The sequence below is a fragment of the Dasypus novemcinctus genome, chromosome 13 (genome assembly GCF_030445035.2).
Source record: "Dasypus novemcinctus isolate mDasNov1 chromosome 13, mDasNov1.1.hap2, whole genome shotgun sequence".
NCBI classification, from domain to species: domain Eukaryota; kingdom Metazoa; phylum Chordata; class Mammalia; order Cingulata; family Dasypodidae; genus Dasypus; species Dasypus novemcinctus.
Genome location: NC_080685.1, coordinates 67,937,014 through 67,962,926, shown reverse-complemented (window position 1 = coordinate 67,962,926; position 25,913 = coordinate 67,937,014). Strand labels below are relative to the sequence as shown.

The following is a 25,913-nucleotide window of genomic DNA, read 5'->3' as shown; positions in this document are numbered from 1 at the left end:
TTATTAGCGGCCAGGAATCTGTGTTTCTTTTTGTTGCGTCACCTTGTTGTGTCAGCTCTCCGTGTGTGCATCGCCATTCTTAGGCAGGCTGCAGTTTCTTTCACACTGGGCGGCTCTCCTTATGGGGCACACTCCTTGCATGTGGGGCTCCCCTACACGGGGGACACCCTGCGTGGCAGGGCACTCCTTGTGCGCATCAACACTGTGCATGGGCCAGCTCCACATGGGTCAAGGAGGCCCAGGGTTTGAACCATGGACCTCCCATGTGGTAGGCAGACGCCCTATCCATTTGGTCAAGTCCACTTCCCATAATGCAATTACATTTAAATATATCTTTAGAAATATATTTGTATGTAATACGCATTGTATGATATATCATAATGTGTATATATTATATATATAAATAAAAGTAACTCATCAAATCATGATGATTCCCTTATGAGATATTATCTCCATTTTGCAGATGAGTGAATTAAAGCATGGAGGACTTAAGTGATTTTCTCAGGATGAAACAGATTGTGTGATGGTTAAGTTCATGCATCAACTTGGCTAGGCTATTGTGTCCAGTTATTTGGTCAAGCAAGCACTGACTTGTTTGTTACAGTGAGGATATTCCATGGACTTAAATGAGCAGAAAGTTGACTGCATCTATGACTGATAACATCAATAATTAAGAAGAAAGATTGCCTTCAGCAATGAGAGATATCTCATCCAATCAGTCAAAGGCCTTCAAGGGAGAACTGATGATTTCAGCAGTCAGAAAGAAGATTTTGAACCTGTACTCCAGCCAGTCAGCTTCTCCTGAAGACTTTATTGAGGCCTTCATCGAGGTTCCCACCTTGTGGTCTGCCCTACAAAATTCAGACTTGCCAATCCCCATAGTTGTATGAACTAATTCCTATAATACATCTTATAATATTTACATATATAATATACAATATATATGTCCTGTCAGTTCTATTTCCTTGGAGAAACCTGACTAATATAGATTTTGGTACAGAGAGTGGTTTTTGGGAAACAATCTTAAGACTGAGATTTCTGAGTTAGTTCTGGGGTTTTTGGAATTGGTTTCTAATCTTATTAAATAGTCACTAATGACTATTTCCAAGGATCAAGAGGGCACTGATAGTCCATTGTGTGAAGTCAGTAGAAATATGCAAAATATTACCACTGAATACTGCTACTCAAATGCTCCTGAGAGGCAAGACTCTGGGTGACAGTGTATTTTGATACCTTAACAGAGTTTTGTGGAGTTAAAAAGTATAATGATGTTGGCTGGTTGTTCCTAAATAAGCTGGACACAGTTCTTAAAGAAAGGGATGAGCTCAAGGCTTCAAATCCCCAGTTTATGTGCCACATGAAGGACATGGATGTTTCTATGTGTTCCCTGAAAGAAACTCTTTTATCTTATACCCTCAAACTTGAGATTTCTGAAGACCAGACCCAGGGTCCTATTTTCAAAGTGACTGAAATATATCAATTGAATTCCCAACCTTGCAAGGTTATAGTATGTAATAACATACTGTTATAGCATGGGTAATGAATGATTGGGAAGTAGTGGGATCCTGAAAACTGGAATCAGGACATAAAGGGCAGAAAATGATTATGGCAGGTACACTAAAACCTTATATTCTGCTAAGTCTTCTTTACCAAATAACAGCTGAAATGGTCTTCCTGAAAAATAGCCACTCTGCCTCCATCTGAAGAGATTAAACTCGAAACTGTCTCCCTTGAGGAAACAGACACTTCCGTCTGAAGAAATGAATCCTGTTTTGCTAGATGAAACTGTAATGGAATGCCCTGAGATAGGTGCCTAATAAGACTGAAATTCCTCCGATGTCCCAACTCCCCACCCCTCTTTTCTTTCAAATCTATAGCTAGATTGAAGTCACAACAGTCCCCAAAGGTGAGGTACAAAGTGGGACCTATGAGAAATATGCTACATTCTAAAAGAAGTACATTATTTTTCCAATTTATATAGACAAAAATCAGGGTAATATGTATGGAAAAGGACATGGAATACATTAAGGGTGTGTGATGATGGTCGAAGGAACACAGAGTTGGATCAGGCTGAATTTATTGATATCCCTCTAAGTAGAAATTCTGGATCTGATGTTGTAGCTTGAGGGGTTAGAAAGGTCTCTAATAGTTTGTTTGGGTGATTGGCTGAAGCACGCACCAAAAGCAGCTTACATTGCTTGAAGCTGAAATGCCAAAACTTCCCTGGAATAATGTAGATAAGGGGATCCAAAGTCTTAGAGAGATTGGAATATAAGAGTGGATTCATCATGTAAGACCTGCTCACCCACCCTAGGAAAGTTGAGAGGATAACACCTTTTATCAGGTCTATGAGGAATCTATTTGTGAGAGCAGCTCCATTATTCCAGAAGAGCTTTGTGGTTGCTTGTCTCTGTAGGTCAGATATTACTGTGGAAACTACTGCCACTGAACTAAACACAAAGGGGCTGACTAGATCCAGGTTTGGCAGGAGCCATATGGCAGCACCTAATTGTCAAAGACAAGGTGAGTGTGGCTACCGTAATAGACAGCAGAATCTAAGCAGTAATCAGAATATTCTGAGTCACAGAGACCTATGGCATTGGCCAGCTGATCATGGAGTACTTAAAAGTGGAATAAATGGACAGTCTAGGAAATTCTTATTTGATCTGGATAAGCAGAAGAGTTCTAGGTCAAGTGAACAAAAGTCTAACTTGAATCACAAAAACAGAGAGTTATGGGGCCTCAATCAGTTCCCAGGCTTGAGACAGTTTACAGATCCAGACTCCCTTGAATGAAAGGAAGATATTTTGGGGATTACTAGAGGCTGGCTTAGAATTGATATTAATTCCAGGAGACCCAAAACAAAAGTCCACCAATCACAAAGTCCACCAATCACAGGAGGAGCTTATGTAGGATTGGTGATTAATGGAATTTTAGCTCAGGTCCTTCTCACACTGGGTCCAATGGATTCCTGAACTCATTTCTGTGGTTAGTTCTGGAATGCATAAATGGAAGAAATTCTAAGTAACTTGGAGAGTCTCCAAACTGGTTGTCTGAATTGTGGAATGAGGGCCATTATGGTAGGAAAGGCTAAGTGGAAGCCAGTAGAGCTTACTCTACCTAGCAAAATAGTAAATCAAAAGCAATATCACATTCTTGGAGGGAATGCAGGGATTAGTGCCACCATCAAGGACCTGAAGAATACAGGGGTGGTGATTCCTACCACATTCCCATTCAACTTTCCTATTTGACCGATATAGAAAACAGAGGGATCTTGGAAGATGACAGAGGATTACTGTAAACTTAACCAGGTGGTGACTCCAATTGCAGCTGTGGTAACATTGCTTGAGTAATCAACACATCCCCTGATTCTTGGTGATACGCATTTATTGATCTGACCTATGTTCATTCTTTCCTCGATGTTTATTCGAAAGACCACTAAAAACAGTTTGCTATCAGCTGGCAAAGCCAGCAATACAGCTTCATATGTCAAAATATAGAACTCAGGAACCTTGATCACCTTTTCCTTCCATAAGACATCACACTAGTCCATTATGTTGGTGACATTATGCTGACTGGACTTAGACAGCAAGAAATAGCAACTATTTAATTTAGACTTACTGGTAAGGCATTTCTGTGTCAGAAGGTAACAAATAAATCCAACAAAAATTCAGGGGCCTTCTACCTCAGTGAAATTTCTAGGCATCAGTGGTGTGTGGCATGTCAAGACATCATTTCTAAGATAAAGGATAAGTTGTTACATCTGGCCCCTCCTACAACCAAAGAAGAGACACAATGCCTATTTGGCCTCTTAGGCTCTTGGAGACAGCATATTCCTCATTTGGGTGTGCTATTACAGCCTATTTACTGAGTGACCCAAAAAGCTGCTAGTTTTGAGAGGGGACCAGAACAAGAGGGGGCTCTTAAACAGGTCCACCCAGCAGTGCCAGCTGCTCTGCCACTTAGGACTTATGATCCAGCAGATCCAATGGTGCTAGAAATTTCAGTGGCAAACAGAGATGTTGTTTGGAGCTTTTGGCAGGCCCCAGTAGGAGACAAGGATTTTAGAGCAATGCCCTGCCAACCTCTGCAGATAACTACTCTTCTTTGATAAACATTTTTTGGCCAGCTACAGGACATTAGTAGGAGACCAAATGCTTAAACATGAGCCACTCATTAGTTACCATGAGACCTGAGTTGTCCATCGTTAACTGTGTTGTCTGATCCACCATGCCAAAAAGTTGGGTGTGCACAGCAGCATTCAGTCATCAAATAGGACTGGTATATATGAGCTAAGGCCGAAGCAGGCCCTGAAGAGCAAACAGATTACACAAGGAAGTGGCCCAAATATGCACAGCCCCCACTCTTGCCACATTACCTTGTCTTTCCCAGCCTGAAGCTATGGCCTCTTGGGGAGTTCCCTACGATCAGCTGACTGAGGGAGAGGAAAAATTGGGCCTGGTTTACAGATGATTCTGCACAAAATACATTTACCACCCAAAAAACTGACAGCTGAAATACGACAGCCCCTTTCTGGGATGCCCCTGAGGGGGCAGTAAGTGAAAGGAAATCCTCCCAGTGGAAAGAACTTTTTAAGAAGAGTACCTTGTTCATTTTGCTTGGAAAGAGAAATGGTCAGAGGCATGTATGTATACTGACTCATGGACTATTGCTGATGGTGTGGCAGAATGATCAGGAACTTAGAAGGAACATGATTGGAAAACTGGTAACAAAGATCTAGGGGAGAAGTAAGTGAATAGACTTTTCTGAATGGGTGAAAAACATGAGGACATTTTTGTCCCACATGAATGCTCACCAAAGGGTACTTCGAAAGAGGAGAATTTTAATAATCAAGTAGACAGGATGTCCTATTCTGTGAATATCAGCTGGCCTCTTTCTTCAGCCACTCTGGTCATTGCCCATTGAGCACATGTACTCAGTGGCCATAGTGGTAGGGATGGAGGTTATGCATGGGCTCAGCAATATGGACTTCCCCTCACAAAGGCAAACCTTGCTACAGCCACTGCTGAATGTCCAATCTGCCAGCAGCAGACTCACACAGTCTCTGATATGGAACAATTCCCTGAGGTGATCAGCGTGCTACCTGGTGGCAGATTGATTTCATTGGACCACTTCCATTATGAAAAGGGCAGTGATTTGTTCTTGCCAGAATAAACACATAATTTGGATGCATATTTGCTTTCCCAGCATGCAATACTTCTGTAAAAACCACTATGCACACACTTACAGAATGCTTTATCCACCATTGTGGTATTCCACGCAGCATTACTTCTGATCAAGGAACCCATTTCACAGCAAATTAAGTGTGAGAATGGGCAAATGCTCTTGGAATTCACTGATCTTACCACGTTCCTCATCATCCTGAAGCAGATGGAATGATGAAACAGTGGAAGGGCCCATTGAAGATTCAATTATGGCACAAACTGAGTGGAAATACTGTGTGGGCTGAGGCAACGTTCTCTAGGAGGCTGTGTATGCTCCAAATTAGTGCGCACTCTATGGTGCTGTTTCTCCCATAGCCAAGATTCACAGGTCTAAGAATTAAAGCTTAGAAAGGGAAGTGGAACCACTCACCAATACCTCCAGTGATCCACAAGAATAATTTTTAGTTCATGTCCCCACCACCTTAAGCTCTCCTGGTCTACAGGTCTTAGTTACCAAAGGAGGTACTTCACCAGAAAATACTGAAACAATTCCATTGAACTAGAATCTAAAACAGCTAGCAGGTCCTCATGACTGAATCAACAGGCAAAAAAGGTAATTACATACTGGATGGAGTGGCTGATTCTGATTATCAGGGAAAAATAGGACTGCTACTATATAAAGGAGATAAAAAAGAGTTTGTCTGGAATACAGGAACTCCCTTAGGGTGTCTCTTAGTAGTACCATGCCTTGTGATTAAACTCAGTAGAAAACTGCAGCAACAAAGTACAAGCAGTACTATTAATGGCCCAGACCCTTAAGGAAGGAAGGTTTGGGTCACCTCAAAAAGCAAAGAACCAAGATCTGCTGATGTGTCTGATGAAAGTAAAGGGAATATGATATAGGTAGTGGAAGAAGGTAGCAATAAATATGTGCTATAGCCTCTTGACCAGCTTCAGAAATAAGACTATAATGGTTATGAGTATTTCTTTCTTGTTTTTTATCATGAAATGTTTGTGTGTACATGCATAAAGCAAATATCTTTGCTTCCTTGTTTTATCCCCATATCATAACATAAGTTGTATGAACTGTATGCCATAATATTATTATAGGATATCAATTTTAAGAGTGACTATTACCCAAAAGTCTTGCCTTCTGTTCCAGGGAAGAGTTAGTCCACTTCCAGTTGTACACAGGACTGTTGAATTGCGTCACATGAAAATATGACTGCTACTGTTTTTATTTAGAATTTAAGTATGGTTTAACAAGATGTATATGGGAGCCAAGGTGACAAGGGGTGGAATGTCATGGTTAAGTTCATGTGTTAACTTGGCTAGGTTATGGTGTCCACTTGCTTGGTCAAGCAAACACTGATTTGATAGTTAATGTAAGGAAATTTCATGGATTTTAATCATCAGCTATTTGGTTGCATCTGTGGCTGATTATATCTATACTCAGCAAAGGAGATTGCCTTCAGTAATGAGAGAAGTCTCATCCAATTTATTGGTGAAGATGTTAAAGGGAGAACTGATGATTTCAGCAGTTAGAAAGAAGAATTTCTATCTCTACTTTAGCCAGCTATCTTCTCCTGGGGAATCCATCAAAGCCATCATCACAGGTCCCAGTTTGAGCCCACCCTATGAAATCCAGACTTGCCAGTTCCCACATGAACCAATTCCTATATTAAATCTCAAAAATATTTAAATGTGTATATGTATGTACATCCCCTGGCTGCTCTGTTTCCGTGGAGAATCCTGACTAATACATACAGTAAGGGACAGAGTCGGGATTTAAACACAGTCTAGCTTCAAATGGCAAGGTATTAACTAACCACTGTGTTCATTATTTAACCTGTTCAAAATCACCTACTGACATGGAGCCATCCCTGGCCTACTTCCACAACAAAATCTTTCCTTTTTCTTATGCTCCCACTGCACTCTATACATACCTAATTGATACTTATCTTACTGCATGATGATGATTTTTTTAATTATATATGTATCTCCCTCTTTTCACTCTCATTCCATTCCCTACTCACCACCACCCCAGATGAAGCTACTAAAGAAAGTGTTTCCTACAGCTTATTCTTCTTTATGTTCCTTGTACAAAACACAATGCCTAATACATACAGAATTTCAATAATCTTTTGATAAAGGAATGAATGAAATAGTTCAGAAAGGAGTCAATAGAAATGTTGACAGTGTGTCTCTTGGCACTGACCAGAAAACATGCCTCCTAGAACAAATGATGGAACACCAGGGAGTGTGTGGATTGGAGAATGGAGCGTCCCTAAGGTACCTGGGCCACTCTGCATGCACTGGTCAAGAAGTCCTAGAGAGGTAAATTAGTTGCTAGAACAGGTATATGTATAAATTCATTCAGTAGGTATAGCCTATGCATTAACTCTCTCTCTGTATAATCAGCATTTCAGATTTCCGGGCTTATAGAACTTTTATTCACAAGACAGAGATAAAAACTTGAACAATATATACAAATTTATTTCCAGAGAATATCACAAATTTGTATAATAAAAGGTCAAAGTAGGAAGAGGTCATTTCTGGGATGGTGACATGGAGAGTCCACATAGAGAAGGTGACAGTTAAGGGATAGGTAAAGTTTGGCTAAGTAGAGGGATTCAAAGTTATCCCAAGAGTAAACAAAAACACAGAGCCTTTCCTACCCAAAAGAAATAAATACATAAACCAGCCTTCTGAGGACTAGCCCACAAGTTGCTTACATTTCTCACTGTAAACTATGAAATTAGTTTCTTATAAAATTTAAGATCTAATGAGTTTGTTCTGTATAACTAATTTTCCTAGAGTTTTATTATCTCTAAATAAAGTGTCAAAATTTCAGACATGCAGCAAAGTTGGAAAGCCAAAACTAGTAGTACAAAAATAACATAAGCTTAAGACCATTCCTTTTGAACTATAACTGAGTCTGCCCTAATTATTTGAGGATTATTTGAGACAAATATTCCTTTACAGGTGCTTCATTCATTACTAAATATGTAATGTTTAACACTTTGTATTCCCCAACAGTCTTCTTAGAGCTTGCTCACTTCTTTTCTCTCTCTACTATCCTTCTTGGATTTTGCACTCTCTTGCCTTCCAAAAGGTTTTTCCTTAGGCCTGCCAATGAGGTCCTAGGTCCTAGGACATGGCTTATCTTAATGTTACCACTTGCAGCAACAGAAGAGATTAAGGACTTTGTTGTATTGAACATTAATACCTCAACCAGAGTCCATGTGCATCAGAATAATAAAAGATTAACAAGAATTAAAAATTTTAACTTAGGGCCATATATTCTCAACAACAGTAACAAAGCAATAAGAGCAACAAAAACAGAAACAATTTGCCAAGAGTTAACCTCATCTTTCCAAGGTAAACCGTGTTTATCTGAATTGAAAAATAATTGTGTTGTTTAACTTACTTGGTTGAAAACAAAAGGAACCTCTTTCTTCTCTCCCACTTTCATAGAAGATATAGGAAATGTTGCTGTTCCTAGAGTTTCATCCATGACATAATTGGCATCCATTAATGTGATCTATAAAAAGCAAAGTGTAAAGCACATGTATGAAACTTCCCATGTAAGTTTTGGAATTATATCTAAAATCTCTGCCACATTTAAAATATGAAAGTGCTCAAATATATTTAACTGTCACTTGAGATCCTCAAATTCAACAGGCAACAATAGCTCTGTCTTTTCCTTCTGATTACTATATTTGCTACTAAATAATTATTATTGCCATCATTTTCCAGACTGACCTATTCTTTATCATGTTTGCAAAAACAGAACTTTATCCCCTTTTATGTCAAATGTTATTCTGGAATATGAGAAAGAAATTAATGTAGAAAATCAACTCATCTATTTCAGGGAAAATCTATTTCAACTTCTTTAAAGGCATTTGGATATACTTTTATTCTGTTTTACTTGTTTCTCCTCTTTACAACAGAAAATACTTTTTCTCCAAAGCACATGGAGAATAAAGAAGAGTCTCTCCAGTCCCCACCAAACTCCTGTATTTCCCACTGGACAGAGACATTACTTGATATACAACTAGAAGCTAGTTTGCTATGCTGCCCAGCTTGATTCCAACTACAACTAACTTGGGAGAAAGATGGCAATAAGGAAACAATCTCAAGCATCTCTCTCAACATGAATGATGTCCATCTAATGCTCCCCATATGATTCATTTACCTCCAAAACATTTTCCTGATTAGGATCCAAAATAAATTCAAAAGTTTCATTCCATATGGGGTTTATGTCATTATTGAAGTGTCTTGTTCTCTTCCTGCTGTCAGGGGTTGTAGAGATAAAAAGTTCCACATAGGGATCTGGAGTGTCAACTATGGAAAGTAAACATAAGTAAGAAGGAGGCAAAAATGTGATTCTAGTTCTTGATTTGATTTTTTAAAATATTATCAAGTTATTTTCAACAAGTCCACAGTAATATATTCAAAATGTCTAGAACAGAAGATGAAATATAACAGAAAAAAAACACACATACAGACTATATACTGTTTATTTGTCTTTTCCCTGTCCTTCATAAAAATCCTGTGATAGGGAATAATTTATCAGAGATGATTTATTCGGAATTTCTTCATCTACCTACAAGGCATGTTTCCTGCAATAATCAGCTTAGTCCAGCTACTAGACAATGGTGGCAATCTCACCCAGCTAACCACAGCATGGCTTACACACCCAAACTATGAAAGTGACAAGATCTTGGGCTCAAGATCATGATTTTTGTCTGGACTAGAAAAGTTACTTTATTTACAAAATAAAATAATTAAGGTCATTATGATATGAATATTGTTTGTTGTTATAGGACTGCCTTTTATGGTTGAACAGCTTATACATTGAACAACTCTAAAAAGGTGGCATTCACATTAGTAAACATATTTCTGGATTTATTTTGGCAGTGTTCAATCAGATGGAAACAAGGTGTCTCAAAGAAGTGAGATTGAATCAGGGTATGATATATGTGCCATATCAAACAGAAAGAAACAATTCAAAAGAAAGGAAATACTTAAATTTCCTCCACTTAACAATAGAGCAACTGACCCTGAGCAGTGGAAAAATTGATTACTCCCTCTCTAGTGGTTCCACGGAATCCTTTACCTTCTTACAGCATTGCACACACAATATTGAAGTTATGCATCTATCATTCTTTTCACACAAGACAGTGAACAGCTTGAGTGCAGGGACCAAGTCATACTTATTTTTAAATCTTCAGAACCTGACCAAACGAGATCACAGCCATTACCATATTTAAGGTCTCCTAACTTAAGAACTTGACTTTTTCTCTTAAACACATCCTTTCCCATGTGGTCATTATACTTAAAAATCACAATAATAAAAAATTGAGCAATTATTAACAGGATCTGTGCTAAACATTTTACAAACATTGGTTGCATTAAATCTTACAACAGCACTGTAGGGTAAGTAATTTATTCAAGTGTTAAAGCAACAGGACTCAGAGATGTTAAGTACCCTATACAAGATCACACAGCTAGTAAGCATTGGAGCAAGATCTTGAAATCAGGTTGTCTCACTGCAACAACCATTCTCTTAAAGGCATCATGCTTCTAATAAAGATGAGATGACAAAGTATGGATTGTTATGGAAAAGGGCTGAACTGAGAAATCTGGAGTAGGGGAGGATAAGAAAAAGAGAAGGAGAGAGAGAGGAAGGAAGAAGTGCAGAGGTCCACTTAGAGAAAAAGATACAAAAATAAAAAAGGGAAAAGCAAAAATAATATTCTCTGAAAGGATTGGCTTTCAAAGAAATCTGTTCTACCTATCTCAGTCTGTCCTTCAACAAGTACGGCCATCAAACAATGTAATCAATGTTCTCCATTTAATCTTTAAACACTACTTACAGTTTATCAGATTTTTTAAAAAATGTAGAAGTAAGAAGATCTACAAATGAAGTATCAACATTTGGGATTCTATTTTTTGGGTTTTTTTTAATTTATTTTTAATTGTCTTTTTTATTTAAAGATACATAGATCACAAAAAATGTTACATTAAAAAATGAAAGAGGTTCCCATATACCCCACATCCCACCCCACTCCCACTCCTCCCACATCAACAACTTCTTTATCACTGTGGCTCATTCATTGCATTTGGTGAATACATTTTGGAGCATTGCTGCATCGCACGGATTATAGTTTACATTGTAGTTTACACTCTCCCCCAGTCCATTCAGTGGTTTATGGCAGGATATATAATGTTCAGCATCTGACCCTGCAATATCATTTAGGACAACTCCAAGTCCAGAAATTGCCCCTACATCTATTTTATTTAATTTTCCAGCTTGGAGTTCATGTATCAGTGGTCAGGGGTAGTGAGTCTCAAAAGTCAGAGTACAGTATAAATGCTTAGGTTCTTGTTAAAAAAACAGACCCTATACACTTTGGATAGATTTCATGAGATGTGAATACATCTCAATAAAACTGCTTTAAAATAAATAAATATTGAACCTATAGTTGGTTCTGGAGTTGGTAGGTATATGTCCAAGAGACTTGAATTTCTAGGCTGTGCACGTGCCAGCTGGGCCCTGAACCACAGGCGAGTTGTAACACCTACTCTCTAGTTCACTGGACTAACCCAGGACAACTAACAAGGGAGTAAGGATAGACAACCACCATATCAAGGAACTGAGAGAGTCTACAACTGCAAGCAAGGAAGTCCCATCCATCAGCCATACGGGATCGAAGCCCCTCTCAATTAGAGGCGGAGGGGCATCACCATCCCAGAATTCTCAGGATTGGGAAATAAAATATGGACTAGAGTAGGCTTACTGGTATTCTACTATAGACTTATTGTGATTATAGCAATGGAAGAAATTATATCATTGATATGGAGACTGTGGCCACTGGAGGTACTGAAGTCAGAGAGAGAGAAAAAGAGACGTAATATGGGGCATTTTAAGGACTTGAAATTGTCCTGAATGACATTGCAATGACAGATACAGGCCATTATATATCCTGCCATAACCTACAGAATTGAGTGGGAGAGAGTGTAAACTACAAAGTAAACTATAATCCATGCTTAGTGGCAATGCCCCAAAATGTGTTCATCAATTACAATGAAAGTACCACACTAATGAAAGAAGTTGTTAATGTAGGGAAAAGTGGGAGGTTTGGGGAGTGGGGGATATGGGAATCGCTTACATTTTTTTATGTAAAATTTTATGTGATCTAAGTGTCTTTTAAAAATAAATTTAAAATATATTTAAAATAAATAACATGCAAGAATAGCTAGAAATAGGAGCTATGTATATCAGGGGAAGCATAGAGAGGTTGAGAGGTGATGAATTTTTGTTTGCTTATTAGTATTATTGAAATAATGAAAATGCTCTAATAATGATTGAAGTGATGAATGCACAACTATGGGATTATACCCAATACCACTGATTGTACACTTTGGATGGACTATGTGTTTTACTAATACACTAATAAAATTTATTTTCACTAATGTACCAATAAAATGTTATTTGTTTATTTCCATCTATTGATGGAACTAAAAAAAAGAAAAGTAGACCCTGGCCACCATCCCCCAAGACACATAATCAGAAGCTATAGTTGGTTCTGCATGTCTAAACAAAATTTCCAGCTGATCCTAGTATAGGTCAAATTATAGTCAAAGTCCTGGTATCCTACTTGAAAGAAAAGGAATGAGGTTACTATTGCAATTTCTAACTCAATGCTTACATTTCTCAATAGAGCTATGGAAAGTAAACTAGAAGACGAAACTATTAAGAGGAAAGGATGGTAAGGGGATATGGCTCAAGAAGAAAAGAAGGTGCTATGAGGTGACTGTATCCATATCCTCAACCAAGAGATGATTGCTCCTGTCCTTTAACCATGCCTCTGCAATAATACCAGTGCTCAGGGTTGCAAATCAGAAGTAAAACTGAATGTTTGGACCACCAGGTAGTAGAAGATAATAAAGAAAAATGTTATTTTAAGGTGAATATTCAATTGGCACTTCAAATGAAATGTAAAAATACACAGCCCTGCATTGTCCATCAGGGTCAGTCGCTTTTAACACTTTTTTATTTGTTTCCTATCTTAGAAAATTGTCTAATAAATAGAAAACACAAAACGAAGCAAAAGCCATTCAAGAAAACAAAAAGCATGTGGCAAGGGGAGGCATGAAGTTGGCAAACATCATTCATTCATTCAGCAAATACTTGAGTGCCTCGTATATGCCTGGAACTATCTATCAAGGCTTTGACAGGGAGCCAGCTCTAAATGGCAGGTTTGAAATATGGAAGTGAGTCAATGGTAATAGCCTAATTTTAGAGGCAAGGGCAAACAGGAGACAGGCAGATACACTACACCAATGACTAGTAACTCAGTCACCCAGATATTACATAGGAAAAAGGTCAAATCATAGGTGGGAAATTGCCTTTCTTGAGACTTGACCTTTATTTGAATCTTTGAGGAAGAGGAGGGAGAGTTCTTGCTGGGACAAACAGAAAAAACAAAGCAGAAAGTGAAGTTCCTTGGGAAGTACCAGCAAAAAAAAGACAGGAGCAAGTGGCATGCCTTAAAGATTGATATAATGACCTCATCCTTTTTATACTCTTAGAGGTTTCTATGCTTTAGCAAATTCTACCTGTGATAAAATGATAAGGAAAACACCACACAAACTCTTAATACCATGTTTCTGTCACATTAATTTTTTCTTGGAATCCAGTTCAGTAACTATCGCTTTGGATTATTATTTATTTTTACATTTAAATAAAGTCAATATTCTAATATGATTGTCACATGAGGCAGTTTCTCTAATTTCCCTTCCTCCTTCTTTAGCAAGAAGCATCGAAGTCAAGATGTCAAAGGGTGCTGGACAGTGGAAAACCACTGACAGCTGCGAACTTTGATATTGCAATCTGCAGCACTGCTAATCTTCGCAAGCTAAGAAATATCTGTAGCAGTGGTAGTCACTACAGGATGAAAAGTTTCATGAAAGTGTTTTAAAACTGGCTTATCATCATCATATTTTGGCTAACTTTCTTTGCATAAGTAATAATCTGTTTGGGGATGGTAGGAGACAGAAAGGGAAGCTTTGAAAAGGTAAAACATCAGTCTATTTTGATAGGAACAGCCTAATGCTTTAGAAAAGTTCCTAGATATATTTTAAGGGGGGAAAAAGTCAGACGTAGGATTTTTTTTCTCCAGTGCACTTATTTTATGGCTTTGTAAATTAATGCCTATAGGGCAATTTGGTGTTGAGTCATTAACTCAGCTTCACCTTGATTTTTTCCGGCCAAACAGGTGGTACAAAGATGTAATATGTGGGAAGAATCTTCCTTCTCTCTTCCGAATTTTAACAAACAAAAATGTCGGGGGTGTGAGATACAGATCCTTTTTGCTCATATAAAGATGACATGAAACTACATGCACCAGACAGCTTCAGAATTCCAAGTTTGTAAAACTTGCTCAAAATTTTAGTAGTTTAAGGAGCAACTGCCTAAAGTAATAAAAAGTCTGACATTTCGGCTTTGTCAGAATTATATACTATACAATTCATAATAGGCAACAATGGCAGCTTCTAAATTCCTAGTTCTGTTTTAAATATTCTCTTTTTGCTTCCTAATATCCACTTCAGTCAGTAGCCTTAACCACCGTTTGAAACAAAGACAAAACAATAACTTGTTATGTTTCTTGTGATAAACAGCACACACAAAAAAAAATCCCAAAAGATAGTCTCCCTAATTCTGCAATCAAAACATCACCATTCTGAATAGCTATGATCCAATGAATGTGAGCTTAAAGTACTGTTTCTTAAAATGTAGTTCACTAAAATACGTTCATGAGAATTATCTGGAACGCTTGCTTTAAAACGCAGCCGCTTGCATCTCCAATCAGTTTTCTCAGAGCTGGCTTGGAAATCTTGAGAAACATGGCCTTAAAGCATATTATCAGAATGAACTAAGAAACAGAGGTATAGTAACACCCACAGAAAAGTAAGTTATTTATTTCTGTTTCTCTCTAGCCATTAAATCTATTTTCAAGTGGTCATATAAAACCTAGAATGAAGTAAATGTGAGTACGTTAATCAGCAATCTGTCTAAGGTGATGAACGGATAATCAAGCATTCTGATTCAGTTGCCATCCGAGGATGGGATTCTGCAGTACGATGAAAAATTAAGTAATGGTTTGTTAAAATAAGTGCTTCTCAATACTATTTATGTTTTCAAATACGAACATTCCTTTGAAACTTTTATGATTTGGTGATAATAGCAATTAAACGTGGAAAACTCACAGCAGGTTTTATGAGTGTCAACTTTTTCACTGCTCCTGCTACTAGGCTGACTGAGTTGTAGAATAAATCCTAAGAAGGTGATGTCTTGTCCCATCACAAATGCATTAACATCAACAGTCTAGATCTTTTTTTTTAAATGCAAATCTTTAATTGAAATATAAGATACATGCAGAAAAGTACACAGATTGTAACTATACACCTTGAATTTTTACAAATGAAACTCATCCATATCACCACCACCACCCAGATCAAGATACAGAATTACCAAGCCTCCAGAAGACTTCCTCAGTTCTTTCCACAACGGCAACCACTACCCTGCCTTTAAAACAAATGACACACTATATACTCCTAAGTCTGGCTTCTGGGGTTCACCATTAATTTTGAGAGATTCATCCACTTTGATGTCTCTACAGTAATCTGTTCATTCTCATTGATGAAAGATATTACATTGTATGAATAACACATAAAATGTTTATCCATTCTGTTAATGGACATTTGGGTTGTTTCCAGTTTGGGCTATTACCAATGGCACTGCTATGAACATTTTTTGTGCATGGCTTTTGCTACACACACATGAACATTTCTGTGTGAAATTTCTGGGACTAGAATTACTGGACATGGCATTGTTATCCACTATATTGTAATGCACAATATGTGACAGTTACCACTGGACACATGCTCCCCAGCACTTGATAGCCTGATGTTAAATATCTGGTGGATATGAAATGGTATCTCGCTTTAGATTTAATTCACATTTCCCTGATCACCATATGAAGTTAAGAATTTTTTCATGTGTTTCTTGGCATTTGGATATTCCCATGGGTGAAGAGCATACTGAAGTCTTTTGACCATTATTTTTTCAACTGGGTTACTTGTTTTTTATATTAAGTTTTAGAGAGTTTTATTTATACTGAATATGACTCCTCTGACAGACACATATATTTCAAATATATTTTCCCAATCTGGGGTTTACCTTTTTCTACTTTAATGGTGTATTTTGATAAATGAAAACACTTAGATTTAATGTAGCTCAATTTAGCCATATTTTTCTTTATGAATCATGCTTTATGTGTCTAGTTTAAAAAAAACTTTAGCTATTCAAAGTCATAAGATAGTCTCCATTAATTTCGTCAAAACTTTCTATTGCTTTCCCTTTCAATCTAAGGTAAAAAATATATATATGCAAGTATATATGTATGTATGTATATATGTATGTATGTATATGTTTTGGGGTAGGGATAAAAATTATCAATTTTTTCACATATATGTGTAGTTGAATGAACATCATGTATTGAAAATACTGCCTTACACACTGACATTGCAATCTCAAGTTTGTCATTAATGAAGTAGCCCTAAACATAAGTCTCTTTTGGGACTCTATGCTATTCCATTAACCTATTGATCTAAATTTACACCAGTACTACACTGTCTTAGTTATCCTAGTATTATAAAAAATGTTGACATCAAATAACTATAACTTTTCCAACATTGTTCAAGTTCTTCAGGATTGTCTTGGCAATTATTTTCTTTTAGTGCTTCAGAGATGCCATTCCATTAACTTTCTGGTTTCCATGTGTTCTGTTGAGAAATTCACTGTCAGTTATTTCTTTTTCTGAATGGGTCTTTTTCTCCTCTGGATGCTTTTTAAGTTATTTTTCTTTGCCTTAAGTTTTCAGCTGTTTTACTACATGTGCCTAATATTGTTATTCTTAGCATTTATTCATAGGTTCATGCCACATATAGTTTGATATATTTTATCAGTTACAGAAAATTTTCACCCATTATCTTTTCAAATATTGTTGCTAGTCCAATCTTTCTCTTTTCCCAAATTATACACGTGTTTTTATAATACCCTATACTTTATTTCTTTTATTGTTCTCTATATTTCAGTCTGGATATTTTCTGACCTAATTTTCAGTTCACTAATTCCCTCTTCACTCTTTTCTAATCTACTGAAAATCCATATATTAAATTTTTAATTTCATTTACTTTTTTAGTTTTAAATTTTCCATTTGAGTCTTTTCAATATATGCTGTTTCCCTGGCAATATTCTTCATCTTCCCTTCTGCTTTCCTGAACATATTAATTACAGTTACGTTAAAGTTCTTAGCTAATACTTGTGGATCTGTTTTTTTATTAATTATATTCCTTGGTAGGCTTGGCAATTTTTGACTGAGTATCAGACTTTTTTAGGAGAAACTGTTAAGGAGTTAGATCTACTGCAAGAGAGGACCCACCTTATTTCCTATCAGACTGTGAGAAAAGGAAAGATCACCTAATCTAATCAAGAACAGAACTGGCTTAAATATTTGTAAATTTCAGTCTATTTCTGAGTCACTCTACTCTTGGGTTTCTCAACTGAGAGTTTAGGGAGTTTAAGAGATTAATAATATTTTCTTTGGAAATTAAGATCTCTAATTTTTTTCCTCCTAGCACTGTGTGACTGCCAATATCTCTGCTCTGTTTTTCAAATGTTTTATGTTTGCTTTTTAGCCTGTTGCCCTACACAGATTAAGAAATTGGCTAGTGCAACATGGTGAACCTACTGACTATGTGGCTTAATTCTCTATGCTTCTCTTCTCTCTGGAAGCATGGCCTCTTAAATTCTAGCGGACTTGGTTTTACAGTCCAATTTTATGCCTCCAAATCCTTTAAGATTTCCAAACTTCTCCTGGATTTTCTGTCTCTTTGCTGCTTGGCTACTTCCCACATCCCCACCACCCTCCAAACTTATCTAAAGACAACTAATGGACTGAGGGGGTAAGTAGCTTGCAGAATATTGAGCCTACTTCAGTAACTTCTTTTCTGTTAGATCTTGGTCCCTCAAGTTTTCGTTGCTTCAGCAGATTGGCAGTCCTTCAGACAATTTTAACATTTAACTTAATATGCCTTTTCTAGTTGTTCTTGAGGATAAGAGGGTGGGAATGAATGTTCTTTTATTAGCTACTCCAGCATAGTCTAATGACTACTTAGTTCTTTATTCAATCAACAATATACTAATCCCTCTTCTTCTTTTATTTCCATTCTTTACATAGCTACTCAAACATTAACCACTTTTGTCAAGTCACCTACCCTATCCCCAGAATGCCTTATCTAAGGAAGCAACTTCACTGGGGAAGTAAAAGAGGAGGATTGGATTGTATATAATCTTTCAAATTCCCTTCTCTATACCTCACAACTTTAAAAATATATTTAATCAGTGTTAAGTTCTTCTTTCATGCCTTAGAAGAAAAAGTATCTATATTCTCTCAATTCCATACTACTTTATCTACCTCCTCTCTGACATCATTCATTTATTAGTCCCCACCTCAGCCTTTAATCTGAAACCATTTGCTTTGCCCAGGCTACTACTTCTCAACCTATAAATAGAATTAATCATTGATCATCATAAAATGGACACAATTTCATTAATTCGGCCAATTCCCCAAGACCCTTACTCTTCTCCATAAAATATTCCGGAAAATTATTGTAGTCTATACTTCCTGATTCTAAATCCCATCATCTACCCATGTGTTTTCGACCTACTGTGTCTTGCTTTCTTCAGTCATTATCAAAACCAATCTATTCTCCTTATCATGATTTTAATGTCAAATTCAATGAGCTTTTTCTCAATCTTATTTTATTTGGTGTTGTGTAAAACAATTAATGCAATTATCTCCTTCTTTTGTATCCAAGATAGCACTTTTTTGTGATACCTATCTTTCTAAATGTATTTTTTTATATCTTTCACTAGCTTTTTTCCCTCAACTTACAACTAAATGAAATCAGGGCTAAACAGGGTAAGAGAGAACTACAAGATTCTCTACCCCCAGACCTAAGGGTCAGTGACTCTGCTCCCTTGCACACTACAATGTCATGCTTGCAAGTTGACATTTAGACCATGAAGCTTCTCCAACATCTACATGTTTCAAGCATTCTATGCGAGCATATTGATGGCAGAAGCATTTGTTCTAACAGACTATTGCTGCCCTTTTATTTGTGCATTTTATGTTTTGTTTTGACATTTCAGCTGATAGTAAATGCTATTCAAGTTGTTGTCTTTGTCCTAAGAACATCCAAGATAAAGGTTCTAATATAGTACAGTTAAGGGATAATTTAATTGGAATGGGATGTTCTCTCCACTCTTCCCTTATCTAGATCATATCTCCCTAGTCAACTAGTTGTGCTATGTTCCTATTGGGCAAAACTGCCAGCTGTAAAAGATCATGTTGCTAAGAGATTCCTTTCATATAGATCTGCACAAAATAAAAATATTTTCACATAAACTTTCAAATTGCTGATTTAGATCGCATTATTCCTGTTATATAGTCAAGGGAACTGAGACTTAGAGGCATTTAGTACATTGAGCAAGCCATTTAGAGACAAGATTTTAGCCCAGGTTTTTTTGTTTTTGTTTTGTTTTGTTTTTTTTTGAGGTATCTTTTTTTTTAATCTTTGTTTTATTTTATTTTTTTAAGATACTTAGTTTACATAAATGTTACACAAAAAAATGTAGGGGATTCCCATATGCCCCACTCCCAATCCCTCCCACAATTTCCCATATTAACAACATTTGTTACAACTGAATCCCACTACTGGGTATATACCCAGAAGAACTGAAACCCAAGTCTTCTTGAAGCCAAACTCTTTGTTCTTTCAAATACATCAATACTAATAGCTATTACCTATTTTTGCTTCTATTAAACTGGAAATTACATGATGGCTCCTATTTACTTCATTATCCTTCCTATTCACTACTATATCCAAGAGTCTAGCACAGTCTTACACATTATAGGAACCCAATAAATGAACTTGCCCTCAGCAACACTGTGGAAGAGGTGAGATTTATCTAGGCACAAGTCTCCCCTCTCTAACATTTTATTCCTGGGTATTATGTCACAAATATTTAGTGTTTTGTCTCCACTCCATTAATATAAATCTATGTCAGTCATTTCTTCCAAATGCATTTGTATTTAGCCTCTAGTTTCAATCACTGAATGGAGAGAGAGAGAGAGAGAGATCCCATAATCTCCATTACATCCTTTAAGAATAACTTCAGGGAACAGTGTAGGATGCCAGGTGACTTGTCTACAGGTCACAGCCCTCACTTTCTCCAGAAAGGGCTCAAAATCAGAATTGTTATGGCTATCAATGCTGAAATCCATCCTTGGGAATTGCTGGTGGTACAGAAGCTGGAAAAGTTAAGAGAAGAATCCAATGTGGCTTTGTAAACGGAACTTTGGCACTGATTGTGTATATATTTGGGAAAGAAGAGAAAAGCCCTTACATAAACTGCAGTATTGTCTGCAGGAACTCTGGTTAATATAGAATATGTTCCCCTCATTTGAAATTGCAAAGCAAATGTTAGTTTGAAATCCCTTTTTCAGGTGAAGTCTCCAATGTGAATTCTCCCTATCTTTCATTTTCCTTTTTTCTCAGTTTCAAGGTACTTCATAGTATTTTCTAAGGTCACATGTTTTCTTTTGAAAGGAAAATGAAACTATCTCAATGTACCATCCAGCTAAACAGATTTGTCAGAAAGATAGTCCAAAAGTGTCCACTAACAACTCAGTACATTTTGTATTAACATTTGATTTAGTATCTTAATAAAATGGGATACCTTCTGGCATATAGTAAAGATGATTTATTGTAAAGAATGTTTATGTTCACTGGAAAATAGAGAAAGATATATACCAAAGCATCCCAAAGAAAAGTAAACATAGATCTAAAACAGAACTGAAATTTTTTGTTGTTTCCTGCATTTCCATTTTACTTAAATCTCTACGGTACCCTTTTGGAAAGAAGAAAAAAAATACCATTGTTATCAGAGCTATGCTTGAAATGTTTTAAATGTTCATTTATAACCTACAGATGTTTCTTGGCTTTGGTTTAGATTGGACAGAAAGAGTAATTCTCCATAAGTTCTTATGTAATAATGTAAAAAATTAATTTATTTATGTTACTTATTTTAGCTATGTGGATGTGGATTTAGTTATATATGGATTCCTCTTTACTGTAGGTAAAAACAATTATTCTTTCTCATTAAAACAGTTTTCAACCTTGAAACCATTGACATTTTGGGCCAGATAATTCTTTCTTGTGGCATGCTATCCCTGGTCTCCTACCCACCAGATGCAGTAGCAATGAGATGCCAACAGCAACCCCCCAATTATGGCAACAAAAAATGTCTCCAGACAGGGTCAAATATCCCCTGAACAGAAAAATTCGCCTCCAGTTGAAAACCACTGCATGAAAACAAAGCATTACCCTTTCTACCTGACATTTATTCACTGGTGTAAACCATAAAAATTAGCTAAGCGAATTATCTAAATAACATACATTGGATATATGTACTTCAATCTTATCTTTATAAACTTTTCTTATGATTTTATTTCTAAATTGAAATGCTCCACATCTGTTCCAAATATTAAAATTCTACTTTAAGTTATAGGTCCCATGTCAATTTCCAATCAATCTGTGAAGTTTTCTCTGGATCTTGTTGCTAACATTTTTCAAAATCAGTAACACCGTATAATCTAAAACACAATTATCAATTATATACTCCCTTGGGTTGGTTTTTCAAAAGGTTATATAAGTTCATTTAATCTTCCCAGCTAGACCATAATCTGTTCAAAGCCAAAGCCCCTACACAAGCTGACATTAAACCTGTGAAAGAGGTTTAAATTCTAGTTCCCAAATAACAGTTGTGTTGATATAATACTTTTAACTCAATTTCTTTATATGTAAAATTAAAATAACAACCACACACATCCTATAGTGTTACTAAAATGAATATATGAATTCCTAATATAAAGTCCTAAGGATCTGGCTAGCATTTTTGTTGGTTATATTAAAAACATTTATATTATGCTTAATATGCATAAAGTACTTTTCTAAGCACTTCATAATTTCATTTTACCCCTATTAAAAACCTATGAGGAAGGTGTAACTATCGTCCTCATTTAACATTTGAGAAAACTGAGACATAGGAAGGTAAGTCACTTGCCCAATTCACATGTTTAATATATAGCAGAAGGGATATTTGACACAAGCAAGCTAATTCTAGAGTCCTCACACTAACCACAAAGTTATGCTTTCTCTCTGGTATGAAAAACACACTCAACAAAGGAATGCACCAAAATTATCTTTATACCTTTTGAACTTCTTCAAAAGACTAAATGAGTACTAAGAACTTAGAAGATGCTCAGCATTTATTGATGAGGAGATTAAAAATGGAATCTTGTTGGAATAAACACTGGGTTATATCACCTTAACATTACTCCTTAACATTTCATTCATAAAGTTACAATTTCAAAGCTATTGTTTCATTTTGCCATTATATATTGGCAAATTGGATTACCACTATATATTAACTAAAAATAACTGTCTAAAATCAGATTTTCCTAAAAATATATCAAAACGGCAAGTGAGGAGTAAAAATGGAAAAGTACTTCCAATGGGCTAGTAAAATTTACAAAGACCCTTAGATTACAGGTCAGCTCATTTTAGCTAGTCATTTTAATCTCTATATCACATAATTTTTAAAGAAAAAATTTTAAATATTAAAATCTACTAAAAATATGTATATGATTTATCATAAATGCTTGAACTTTTAGGGTAGCACAGATATTCTTTTTGACATAAAAGGTTTTAAGAAAATACTTTTCCTTGGAAATTGAAGAAGCAGTTAACTCTTGACAATTTCATTTCATTAGCTAAGAATCATAATTTTTCAATACAGAAGTGGCATATGGTTTTTGGCAAAGGAATTTATCATGTGAAAAAGCTGCATATCATTCAGCTTTAAAAAATATTTTCTTATTAAGATTTTCCATCACTTGTTAGAACAGTAACTGTTCCAAAGTATATTTTTAAAAAGGTGAAAAGCATCTTAAGATAAGGAAATATGAGGCATATATGATATTGAAGTAAATGAGTAGGATCACTGAGTCACTGATGAGTCTTGGGGGAAAAAATACAGAACATGAGGATTGTGTCCCTATTCATACTGGTAATATATTGCTCATTTTGATAAGATCAACTTTTATTATATCACAGAGTCATTGCTGCCAGTACTACTGGACTATAGCTCTGTTTATCAAATTAAAGAAATGAGTAAAAATCTACCCAACGATCAATTGATGTTATACAAATAACCACAGAAGATTATTTTTAATTATATTCATCAGACCTAAAATGCAAATGCATACATACAAACCAAAAAAGAAAAAAAAAAAAACTAATGAAATTTAAATAGAGAGAAAAGGACTAAATTTACTCATAAAACTATTTGACAACATAATAAATTACATGACATTCTAAATGAATGAAGGACAGTAGTGCTTTCCTAACACGTTATATTTCTCTACTAGATAAAAAAAAATACAAGATAAAATATGTGAAAGACACAGATACATGTTACAGAACACTTTCCTCGTCTTCAAATTATTTTCCATGCAATGACCATTAGGAGCTCATTTCATTATAATTAGAAATTTTTAAAAATCTTGGGTGGATACTCAAAAACAATCAAAAAAACATTAAGGCTGGCACTAGGGTAATGCTTGGTTCAAAAAAGATATACTTTAAGGTATTAGGCAGCTGCTATAGGTCAACAGCAGTGCCACTAAAATGAATAATATTTGGAACTCCATATTTCATCTATGAAAACATTAATTAAATTAACCCAAAGTTGTTGTAAAGTTTTCTGAACATTGGATTGCAGAATAATTCTTCCTGGATTCCCCACTAGAAGTCACATGGTCTAAAACATATTAAAAGGGTTCCTTTTTTTTTAATCCACCTCATTTCTATACTTATATTCTCTGACATTATGTGAAAGGTGACAATTCGTATTTCTCTTCTGGAGAACAGCCATGTTTCAAATAACAATAAGTATTTATCTACACTGCATGAAGTCAAAACACATTACACCACAAGCGTACTGCACCTCGACCAATGTGCTTTCACAATGATGCAGTAGTAAAAGAAAATTATCTAGTGTTACACTGCCTAGGTTTTAGATGAGTCCCAAATATCATACAATCACACAGTAAATTGAAGGACATCACAACATTAAAATATTTATGGAGGATATCTTTAACTGCATGAGGGAGGGAGTATATTTGTGAATGTGTGTATGTACAGTACATTGCATACCTTTGATCATTTGATTTTAAGGAAGCACTTTGACCTTTTGAACAATAAAAGTATATGCCCTTTCCTTCCATTTTCATTGCTTCCAATCTGGAGTGATCTTGGGTCCGGTATAAAAGAGTGCTAAGGGATACAGAATTTAAGAAGGTAATTGCAGTTCAGGTTTAAAGTATTTGTGTTCCTTTATTTCTCTCATTCTTCTCTACAAGAATGCATTGAGTCATGTAATTAAGCATCCTTAAGGAATTTAGAAAATAATTACTGTGTCATGGTTGTTTCATTTTTAAAAAGTAAAATCAGCAAAAAAACACAAAACCTTAGAATCTTTGTTCCATTTCAGAATATTTAAAGTCTTTGTTTTGCTCATAAGCCCTGTAGACGTCCAGGTAAGGAAACCTAAAATAAAGAAATTGTCTCGGATCCTGCCTCCCAAAAAATGGCCCTTGGATCAGCAGCATCTGCATCCCTTGGAAGTTTGTGAGAAATGCAGAATCTACTCCCCCCAAAAAACCAAGTCAAAATCTGCATTTTGAGCAAGAATCTCCGGTGATTCACATCAACATTAAAGTTTGAGCACTGTGTGGGAAGATTAGAGCAGCTTGCAAATGGCACAGCCGTTTGAAAATTAGGAACTTGATATAGATCTTGATATGAGTTTATCTGAAAGAAAATATCATTGACCCACAGACACCGGCCTTATAAAAATAATTTTTAAAAATGTTTAAACATAAAAAAACTCTAAAAGACTACCTCAAGACATTCTTTTAAGATCAAGAAAATCTTTAAAAGTTGATTTAAAGAACATGAACTCAAAATTCCCCCCAAGGTTTTTTATGTTTTCTTAAAGTTTAAATGTAGACAACAGGCTCTGTTATTGGCTAAACATTTAAAGAAATTCTGTTCCATCTGCAATCTTCCAATTGTCTTTAGATGCCCTAATGTTTATGATATTAATTCTCTAACAAGAAATAGTTCAGTGTCCAATAAAAGAAACTGACAAGAAAAGAATCCTCAGTCCATATCCATAAGAAGGATATTAAAAATCTAATATTTTTACTATATTTTATAGCTTTTAAAACATTATGCCATTCATTATCTGATTTCATTTTAGGGAAGAGAACATATTTCTATCTAGTTCTGAATTCTAATGTCCCTATTATCTCACACAATAATGTTTATCCCGGCACTTTTAAAAAGAAGTAGAAATTCACTGAGGTAGCTACTGCATTTGTGCCAGCTATTTCATTTGATTATAAAATGAGGTTTGTGGCCAGGGGGTCAGTGTTCCATTTCGTATATGCCCAATGCAAACTCGATTACCAATGAAATTCTACT

General features: G+C 35.9%; 1 protein-coding gene across 3 annotated transcripts in view; it reads right to left on the bottom strand.

Annotated features, from left to right (window-relative positions):
• Positions 1-25,913, bottom strand: part of PLA2G4A (phospholipase A2 group IVA) — a 167,680-nt gene that overhangs the window by 104,738 nt on the left and 37,029 nt on the right. For all 3 annotated transcript variants that reach the window (XM_004468450.5, XM_004468451.5, XM_012529014.4), the window contains 2 exons: positions 9,364-9,512; positions 8,596-8,709 (listed from right to left, as the gene is read on the bottom strand). In XM_004468450.5, coding sequence (XP_004468507.1) covers positions 8,596-8,709; positions 9,364-9,512 — 263 coding nt within the window. The remainder of the gene's footprint in view (positions 1-8,595; positions 8,710-9,363; positions 9,513-25,913) is intronic.